This window comes from Ips typographus, linkage group LG5, assembly GCF_016097725.1.
Source record: "Ips typographus isolate SLU linkage group LG5, UJ_Ityp_2.0, whole genome shotgun sequence".
In the NCBI taxonomy this organism is placed as follows: domain Eukaryota; kingdom Metazoa; phylum Arthropoda; class Insecta; order Coleoptera; family Curculionidae; genus Ips; species Ips typographus.
Window position 1 is genome coordinate 6,140,473 of NC_138426.1, and position 9,761 is coordinate 6,150,233.

General features: G+C 35.2%; 1 protein-coding gene and 1 long non-coding RNA gene across 3 annotated transcripts; one reads left to right on the forward strand and one right to left on the reverse strand.

Annotated features, from left to right (window-relative positions):
- Nucleotides 1–1,962: 1,962 nt before the first annotated feature.
- Nucleotides 1,963–6,702, reverse strand: LOC145729278 (uncharacterized). Its single transcript, XR_014178325.1, has 6 exons — nucleotides 4,361–6,702; nucleotides 3,551–4,308; nucleotides 3,362–3,502; nucleotides 3,143–3,310; nucleotides 2,353–3,077; nucleotides 1,963–2,107 (listed from the first exon to the last, which is right to left on the reverse strand). It is a non-coding gene; the product is annotated as an uncharacterized LOC145729278 (long non-coding RNA).
- Nucleotides 6,703–6,793: 91 nt separating this feature from the next.
- LOC145729277 (uncharacterized) lies at nucleotides 6,794–7,669 on the forward strand. 2 transcript variants are annotated; one of them, XM_081979960.1, is made up of 4 exons: nucleotides 6,794–6,953; nucleotides 7,007–7,130; nucleotides 7,182–7,275; nucleotides 7,336–7,669. In XM_081979960.1, exons 1-4 carry the CDS (start codon nucleotides 6,876–6,878, stop codon nucleotides 7,442–7,444), a joined length of 405 nt encoding a protein of 134 aa, XP_081836086.1. In that variant the 5' UTR covers nucleotides 6,794–6,875; the 3' UTR covers nucleotides 7,445–7,669. The 2 variants fall into 2 exon arrangements, with proteins under 2 accessions (XP_081836086.1, XP_081836085.1); XM_081979959.1 differs by having other exon boundaries at nucleotides 7,182–7,669.
- The last annotated feature ends 2,092 nt before the right edge of the window (nucleotides 7,670–9,761 follow it).

Sequence of the window (9,761 nt, forward strand, 5' to 3'; positions counted from 1 at the left end):
TAATTAGATATTAGATCTGCTTGTTAACATTGCTATATAGCACATTCAAGTTAAAATATTTATGTAATTATTACTTATTTGCAATTATGCAGATTTTTAAACTAATTATAAGAAAATGTTAGCAATTTTCAAAAGGATTAGGAAATAAACCTGAATATTGACTAATAATGTTATTCAAAATTATCTGTTAAAAAACTGCCTCAACTTCTATATATGAAGTAAATAAAAACAAAATTTATGTAAAGTTCAGGTTTTAATGAAGAAACTAAACATCTGGCAACGTGGCGCGTTAAACGTCAATGACGTGCATCGCTCCCATTAGTGCGGCAAATTTATTGGATAGAATTGTTCAAAAATCGCTCAAACCCGTCGGTTTTTGTTTTTAGTTGCTCATTTTTGGAACCAATTTTTATTTATACAGGGTGGCCCATAAAAAAGTTATGAGATCACAGCCAACTTTTTAAATGGTAATGGTAATAGTAATGGTAGGTGTGGATGGTGACAGATGTACTGCGACCTGATTAGATCTATTGTACCCCATCTTCTTCTGCTATCTCAAGGTTTTCTTGTTCATATCAGCCCCTCAAGATTTAGTTCCTTTAGGAATTTCAGAATCTTGAGTGGGTCTGTTCGAGGTATTTCTTCCACAGCTAGCTGGTGTAATCCCAGTGTGTTTAATCTTCTGTGGCATACAGCATAACAATCCAGCAAGATGTGGTGGGGTGTTTATGGTTCTTCTCCGCCAAACCTGCAGGTACTGTCCTGTTCTAGGCCTAGCTTCCTTAGGTGTTCTCTGAGTCGACAATGACCCGTTAGAAACCCAGTGTCTTCGATCTTACTCGGTTAAAATTGCCAAGGAGATCTTTGGCCTGCCTCAGTCCTGGAAGTCTTTGCCAGTGCGTTGCTCTCAGTTCTTCTTCAGCTTTATTAAGTACTTCCTAGACATATGCTTTTCCAAGGCCGCAGAATGGTTCTGGCCCGATCAGTGGCGCTGATGCTCCTTTTCGTGCCAGAGTATTAACTTTTTTAAATAGAAAACCCTTTTTTTGTAATTTTAGTAATTCTTCTCTTCTAGTTCTTTACAAACTAATAATTTTTTATGTAACATGCACTATACATATCAGTAATTAGTAAACGTAATTCTGTTTCGTTTCAAATATTTTTTTGTTTGTATTTTTTAGTTTATGGATGTAATCCTGCACAAACTAACATCTTATAGAAAAAACCTGGTATATTATACCTACCCTATTTAAAAAAAATACCAGGTGTCCAAGAGCACCCTGGACATAGGAGATTAACATGGGAAAATGCGCCTGTACGGTTCATTTAATGGAAAAACGCTTTAGATAAAAGTTGTAGAGCACATTTTCGGCTATCAACTCGTAATTTTTTCAATATCGTAGATTTGACCATTAAGACGAAAAACGGATCTAAAATTCGGAAATTTTAAATCTCCCGCCAAGCGGTCGTTAAGGAAAGTTTATATCCGGTCGTGCTACCAACCTTTCAAAATCATAACAAATCGTTGTCAGTCATTCTGTGATCAAAACATTCAAAACAAGCTTATTTAGTAATAATTTTGAGTTACTACCCACATACTGCGAAGAAAATACAAATAAATCATGATAAAAACACTTTATCAGGAGCCACAGTCCAAAAATCTGGTAAGTTGCGTTCATAACCTCATTCAATGTCTCTACTAAACTTATTTACTTTGTAGCAAAATTCTTTAAGAAAACACTGGTTTTGCTTGCAAATATTTAATGAGGATGACCGAATGACCTATCACAAGCCTCTTCATAACACTACCAAACGATTTAAACTGATAAAAACAATGGACTAGGAAGGCCTGCAGATGTTTGAAGATAAGTTGCTTTACTAAACAGGGACCACAAAAGAGGGTAAATACTTCCCTCAAAAGTGGTGCAATTTAGTGACCTATGTGACTGATTGTATTTACATTGTATGATGTTAATAAAAAGGCATTTTTTATAACTGATTGTCAATGTTTTTTTCCATCTCTACAGGGTAAGGTAAGTACTGATATTTAATTAGCTCCATTAGTTAACTTGAACATCATTCACCTACAAGGATACTTGTAAAATGTCTACTAACCAAAAATAGTTTATTTGCAAGTAATGTGTAACTCGAGTTCACATTTGATTAGTAAAGAAAGGTATGTCCTGTGAAATGGTGTATTGAATTAGAAGCAAATTGTTTCTCTTTAGAAACTTTCAATCACTACATTTCACCTACCTTTGCTAATTTGGAACTCCACTATTATCCAAACAAACATTAGGTTAGAAAGACAAAGTTGTTTTTAGCATAGCTTGTATGGTGACAGGTTCACACACTCACACTCAATCTGTGGAACAATCACTGTTTATGTGGTAAGACCAGTTTTCTTTGCCACCTATTGTACCTAAGCTTTTCACTTGAAGAAAATGTATACTGTACCTTGAACTGTGAATAAATAATTAATACAAACGTTCAGTGTACAAAGTTTTATTTGGAACAATTGAGTGTGTGGAAAAAAGAACACAATTATAATGTTAATACCTAAATCTAGAATAGAACAGCTCATGTAGATAGCTCAATTGAAAAGTTGGTTTTTCGACAATACCTACCCATATACAAAAACTTTTGTCACTTGACTGATAATTTGACTGTGTAAGTCCATATTCACTTCTTAGAAGGGGTTTCTCAGAGGTTTTATAGCCAGTTTAAGATTATTCACATTTCTATCACAGGCACATCAAATTTTGAGATTTAAGTCAGATATCAACACTGAATCATTTTAAGTTTTAGTTGCAACACTGGTGAAGACCCTCGCTGATGATAGTCCATGAAGTTAAGCACATTGAAACTAAATCACACCACTTTTGAAGGAAGTATTTGGCCCCTTTGTTGTTGTCCCTGTACAGTAGGAAACTTATCTTCAAAGATCTGGCTTCATTGTCCACTGTTTTCATCACTTTAAATCGTTTGGTAGTGTTATGAAGAGGCTTGAGATAGGTGATTCGGTCATCCTCATTAAATATTTGCAAGCAAAACCAGTGTTTTCTTTAAGAATTTTGCTACAAAGTAAATAAGTTTAGTAGAGACTTTGTTATTATTGAATGAGGTTATAAATGCAACTTACTAGATTTTTGGACTGTGGCTCCTGAATGAGACAGAATGACTGACAACGATTTGTTATGACTTTGAAAGGTTGGTAGCACGACCGGATATAAACTCTCCTTAACGACCGCTTGGCGGGAGGTTTAAAATTTCCGAATTTTTGATCCGTTTTTCGTCTTAATGATCAAATCTACGGTATTGAAAAAATTACAAGTTGATAGCCGAAAATGTGCACTACAACTTTTATCTAAAGCGTTTTTCCATTAAATGAACCGTACAGGCGCAAAAAATTCAAAACCGTTTTCCCATGTTAATCTCCTATGTCCAGGGTGCTCTTGGACACCTGGTATATTAATCTTATTATTCATTGCTAATTTTCTTCCTAAAAGTGGCTTATGATCAATTCGAATTATTACTTTCTTATACCTACGATTATCGCTAATGCTTGTTTATCTAATTGAGCAAAATTTCTTTCTGTTGGACAGAGTCCTACTATGATAGGCTATTGGCCTCCCCAGTCCCTGGTCATTAGGTTGGCTCAAAATACATCCCACTCCATAAGAGCACGAGTCGCATGTCAAGATTATAGCGTCTTTGACTCATCATATTGGCCCAGCACAGGTTCACTGGCTAGAATGTCTTTAATTTGCTTAAAGGCAATATTTTCCTCAAAACCCCACTTGAACTGCATGCCTTTATGCGAGTCTATGGAGCAGCTCAGGAAAAGTAGCTTTATCCTTTTATAAAAGTTCCTTTATCAAGTTCTGTTTTGTTCCTTGGAGGAGGCGCCCTTAAAATAGCCGCCACTTTCTTTTATTTGAGCTAATGTCTGCAGCACGGATTTCAAAACCTAAAAAATTTATTCGTGGGGTTTGAAATTTACATTTATCTTTGCGGAGGTAAATTCCACATTATTTAACACGGGAGAGAACCGCACGCAATTTCCAATCTAAGTCGCTGGCTGAATGACCCACTATACGAATGTCATCATAATATGGAAGGACACGCTGAATTCCTAAAGCTGTAAGTCCATAAACATTTGGAAAATTTGAGGTGCTATTGAAACACCAAATTGTAGCCGTTTGCACCGGAAAGCACCGCTTATAATTGTTTGAGCATTTGCTGCCTCCTGGTCCACATTCAACTGAAGATAAGCTTGAGCCATGTCAAACTTGGCAAAGACTGTTCCTGCAGCCAAAGCACGATTAATTATGCTTCTGTAATCTCCACAAAGACGTACTTGACCATCACTTTTTACTACTACCACGAACGGAGTGACCACTTTGGGTAAGCTACAGGTTCCAAAGCTCCTTCTTCAAAAAGTCTGTCAAGTTCCTTGTCTATTTTATCCTTTAATGCAAAAGGACCCTTCCTGGCCTTCAAAGCAATTGGCTTCACCCCCGGATCCAAGTCAAAGGAAACCGGTGGACCCTTGTATGAACCCAAGTTGGATTGGAGTACTTCTAGAAACTCGTTAATGTAATCAACTGTATTTTAAATTTGATGCAAACCTGCTATAGAAAGGAAACCAATTTTGTCCAACCAAGCTACTTCGGTCATCTTCCAGAATCACCAGTGGCAAAAGAGCATGCTTGGAGCCGAACTGTACTGAAACCATGCACCCCAATGGTTGCTATTAGAGCATTCTGATAGTCTTTAAGTGTGTCCTTAGTGGGCTTAATAACCGATGCCTGTCCCGAATATAGCCTTTGGAAATCAAATTGTCCAATGACACTGAATGCTGCACCTGAATCCACTTCCATGGTATGCGGTTTATTGTTCAACTTTACAGTGACTGTAAATTTTCCTGTAGCATTATGAGTTTGAAGATTCTTTATAAATAGTTCATAGTATAGCTGCTCTTGACTTTCATGGTCTAAGGTCATGCCAGAATTGGAACTTGCATTGTCCTCACACACCTCAACAATTTTCACTGATCTTCTGATTACCAGTTGTTTCATTTTCTTTAAGCAAGCACGTTCTATGTGCAAATGCACGTTCCTTTTCACAATAACGACACTTGGCTGTTTTGGACACGCACGTTTCAGCTGCATGTTCATTCTCACACCGATGGGTCTCTGGTATTGAAATGTTCAATATTTCCCATAGTAGTCATGGTGATCGTCCGATTAGGTCTTCTATAAGCACGTTCTGTTTTATTTCACTACGACAGAGCAACCGGGAGTCCGCAAACTGGACACCGGACAGTCTGAACGCGTGTTAAGCGGTTTCGTACTGCTAAACTCCCTGAGTATCACAATCAGAAAATCCCATTCTCGTCGCCAAAAATGTTATGACCTGAACTGGGATGACTGAATAAAACCACTGAGATCGGAAGAAATAAGTTTTTAATGCCAACCTTAGGAAACCGCGTCATCCTGATCATGACATGACAAAAAGTAACTTAACCTACAAAAACGCATAACAATAAATAGCACTGTCGACGCAGTGTTGCCACGAGTACACAACATTTATTTAGACAGTCAAATAATGTTTACAACTTTAGAACAAGTCTTTTATCGACTTTTCATTTATATCTTGTGTTACTGAAGAAATACTGCAGTTTTCACACCACGATAGTTAAGCAGAATCTTTAAAGAATAGATAATAAAAAGCTATATTATTGCATTTCATTTTTTCGAGATATTTAGGATAAAACTGTAAATTTTGAAAAAACCGAAAACTAAACGAAATATTGTTGATCTACAACAGTTATATCATATCATCACTTCCGGCTATTTTCAGTGTCATTTTTTGTTAGAATTTTTTACCGTACTAGTGCGTTAATAATCGGTGAAAAGTTAAAAGAACAATTATTGGTAACGTTCAAACACTTAGGGATGTTAAGTTTGAAACGACATTGATAGCTTCGTTTTCAAATTTTCAGTTTTTTAAATTGTGTGTTTTTATTTTTCAACAAAACTTTGCCAATGGTTGACAAATAACTTATTAAATTAAATTCTTAGATGACAAATATGTGTTCTAGTCTGATGATGGCTTAGGCCGAAACAGGTCACCTAAGTCAATTATTGCACCGACTTGGAGTTTCCTTGTGTGTTGGAAACATGGGCAACTTTGTGCATTTTAAATTAGTTTGAATATGTTTTGAACAAGTGTTCTCTAAATAAAATAAATTCTTTTGAAATATTTGATAACTTTCAGGGTCCTTCACTCCACTCATCACTAATCTTATTGACGCAATAACATAAAATAGTTACAGTTACCACTAGAGAAAGGTAATAAGAACACATATACGAACATTTTTGGAAAGTTTGCCCGAATGCAAGTTAAGTTGAAAAAGAGCACGAATGCACGTTTTCCGATAATTGCTCAAGAGCAAATTATTTTTCTTATAATTTGCCTGTAATTGGTAGAGACTAGAAAATATCAAGTTTGGCAGATTATTGAAATTCTCAGAAAAATTTTATATCTCAATGTAATATACATAAATCACTCTGTATGTAATTATCCAAAATCAATTTTCCAAAACTACACACTTTTGCAAAACAAATACTTAAACTATTAATTATATTATTAATAATATTTACTAACACTTAAAACTCTATAAGTGCTATCGACAACAATTGTACCAACTACATCTAGATACTTATTAATAATTTTTATTTATTATTTTTCCCACCTTCTACTTACGTTGTTTATATGCTGAAGCACCATGTATAAATATAAATCCATTGAAGGAAATTTAAACATCAGTTCAATTAACTACTGATACAAATCACAAAATTGATTAAACAATGAAGTTGTGTATGATTTTATGTATTGTTGGACTAGCATCCATTGCAGCAAAAAAATACCATGTGTCCCGATCTACAGTGCGTTTTTTACTATAATTTAAGGTAATTTAACCGAAAAAATTATATTTCAGTCAACTTTTCTTCAAGCCTACGTAGCTTGTAAACGTTACGGTTTCACTCTAGCTACAGAAGAGTCGGCAATAGATACTGAGAACATCAAAAACGCCATTATAGAAGCTACTCATACCACAGACAGTAGGTTAGGCCAAATATTTTCAGTTAATTGCTAATTTGTGGTACTTTTAGCGCATTACATTGGAGGTTATAGACAGAATACTGGTGATTTTGTTGCTGAATGGATTTGGTTGGAAGGTGGAAAACCACTGAACTATACTAACTGGTATAAGGATTCGGACAGTCATGAGTGTTTAATTAAAATCGGTGATTATGTTGACGACAGTGACGATGGCAACTTTGAGAATGCTGCTACCGACAATCCACTATTATACACCGGAAAATGGACATCTGACTGCGATAAATCTTACTATTTTATCTGCCAATCGGAATAGTTTTGATTTTCTTTGTTTGATATGGAAAAACATTGTGTTTTATAGTAATTATCATCAATAACATTCAGTATAAAGCATAAAATTGGTTTTGATTTCTTTTTTAATTCAACTGAAATGGATTAGGTATCTTCACCAAGGTTTATGTGTCATAGGCCTCAAATCATATTTAAGTTTTAATGGCATTGAATAGTCTTTTCAATAAAGCTCAGAACCATGTCAAGATGATTTTTGGAGTTTTATTTCATTTTAAAGTTGTATACCTTTAAAAGTACAACCCTTTACCCATTAATTGCATTTCATTATTTTCGATATTTATATGCTTACAAATTTTTAGGCAAAAAAGTATACCGGTAAAAGTCGGTGTGTGTATACAAGGGTGTCCCATAAGTAATGGTAAATAATTTAATGGTGTATTTATGGGTCAAAATAATACGATTTAGCAGAACTATTTTTTACTTATTTTTTATTTTTTATTAAATAACTTATTTTTTAGCTAATTTCCATATACAATATACACAATCTTTATTTTTTCCATACGAAAAAAAAAGGCTATCGACCACACGTGGTCTTTCTGCCTATGTTTACAGATTTTTAGTTATAGAGTTATTTACAATCTTATTTCTAATCAATATTTACAAATTATAGAAAAAAAAGTGCTCCAACAGGGTAGATGCGGGAAAGAGGTAACGGGATTGTCTAGTTGGTCTTGTTAAGCACAGTGGAGTAATTATAGTCCAGTTTTGTGGATTGTTTTTCCATTTGTTTTGGAGTTGTACGAGTCTGTCAGTTATTTTGGTCATGTTTGTACGTTCATAGAGAAGTTGGTTGGATGGGTTGTGGAGTGGGTTTTCTGGGTGTCTTATTTTGGTTATTAGTCTTAGAGCAATCTGTTCCGTTGTTTGTAAGTGTTGTTTAGTTTTCGGAGTTGAGTTTGCCATTAGCATGTTTCCATAGTCTAGAAGTGGTCTGCAGATGGATTTGTAAATTTGTGTTGCAGTTTTGGTACTGATACCTTTATTTTTGTAAGTTAGTGATCTAAAATGTTTTGTTCTTTTAATGAGTTCAGTTCTTGTATTTTGTTTAGTGAATTTCAGTGTGTTTCTTATGTTTAGTGAATTTCATTTTGTTGTCTATAGTCGTTCCTAAATATTTAATGTAATTTTTAGGGGTAGTTCTTTGACCATCTGCTGAAACAGTTGGTGAGTCTGGTGTAATTTTATGGTTGGAAAGTAGGAGTTGATTTTTAGTAGCGTTAGGTGTTAGTCTCCATTTGTAAAACCACGTCATTGTGCGATCCGTCATTGTCTGGAGTCGTTCTACTGCTTTTTTAGTAGTTTTATCATGTGTAACGAGTGCCGTGTCGTCCGCGTACTGTAAAATATAAGCTGTATCGTTTATGTGTTTTTTATTTTGAAATCGGTGGTTGTATATGTCATGGCAGTAGATATTATATAAGAAAGGCGAAAGTGGTGAACCTTGCGGAAGCCCTTGTTCAGGACAAAATGGGAATGCAAATGGGTTTTTTTTTAAATGCATTTTTTTAAATAACACGCAATCCAATTGGAGTTTTTTGCTAAAACTAGGTATTCGATGGTGTCAAACTTGATTATCTAGTCAGCTTTAAGCCAGCTTATAGAAAGCGCCGTGTACAACAAATCATTTACTTTAAATTCGCTCTAACTATTTTCTGGTAAAGCCAAGTGAATGAGTATCGGTTATCCAATATTTTCTTAACAATATAGTATACTTAGTTGGTATCCCTAAGATCAATGATTTTTGAGATATTTGCAATTAAATTATTCGATGCCAAACATGATGGCAATTTGTTCATCTTCCATCTTCTTGGAGGATGGAGCTTTACCTCATTTCTCATTGCAAGTTGCTTAATGGTGTTGAATGTAATTTGCAGCATGACAGGATTTGTTCCTAAAAATAGCATTAAGAACACTGGCGATTTGATGGATAGACTGGGGAAGTTTACGATGTCCAATGGCAAAACTATGGTGTTTTTTGACGTTACTAACCTCTTCACCTCAATCCCGGTTGATGAGTCGGTTTTGTTTGTCAGAAACTTGCGCGAGTCCAGGAAGGCGGTCCACTCTAAGATTTTAGACATTGTTCTCTAGTCCGCATTTGTTTGAAACAAAAGTTTTTCCAATTCCACGGTCAATTTTACGAACAGGAAGACGGCTTGGCGATTGGCGATGGGGAGCTGCTTGTCCCCATTTCTGGCTGAAGTTTTTATGGACCATATAGAGAACAACTTCATTCTGACCGACAGAAACAAAGAAATTCTCTTCTGAACACGTTACGTAGA

Bases quoted from the DNA above. Each gene is read 5' to 3' on its own strand.
- LOC145729277 (XM_081979959.1), top strand. From the start codon at position 6,876: ATGAAGTTGTGTATGATTTTATGTATTGTTGGACTAGCATCCATTGCA. The intron at 6,954-7,006 runs GTGCGTTTTTTA...ATTATATTTCAG, and splicing joins ACCATGTGTCCCGATCTACA to TCAACTTTTCTTCAAGCCTA. The intron at 7,131-7,181 runs GTAGGTTAGGCC...TGGTACTTTTAG, and splicing joins AGCTACTCATACCACAGACA to CGCATTACATTGGAGGTTAT.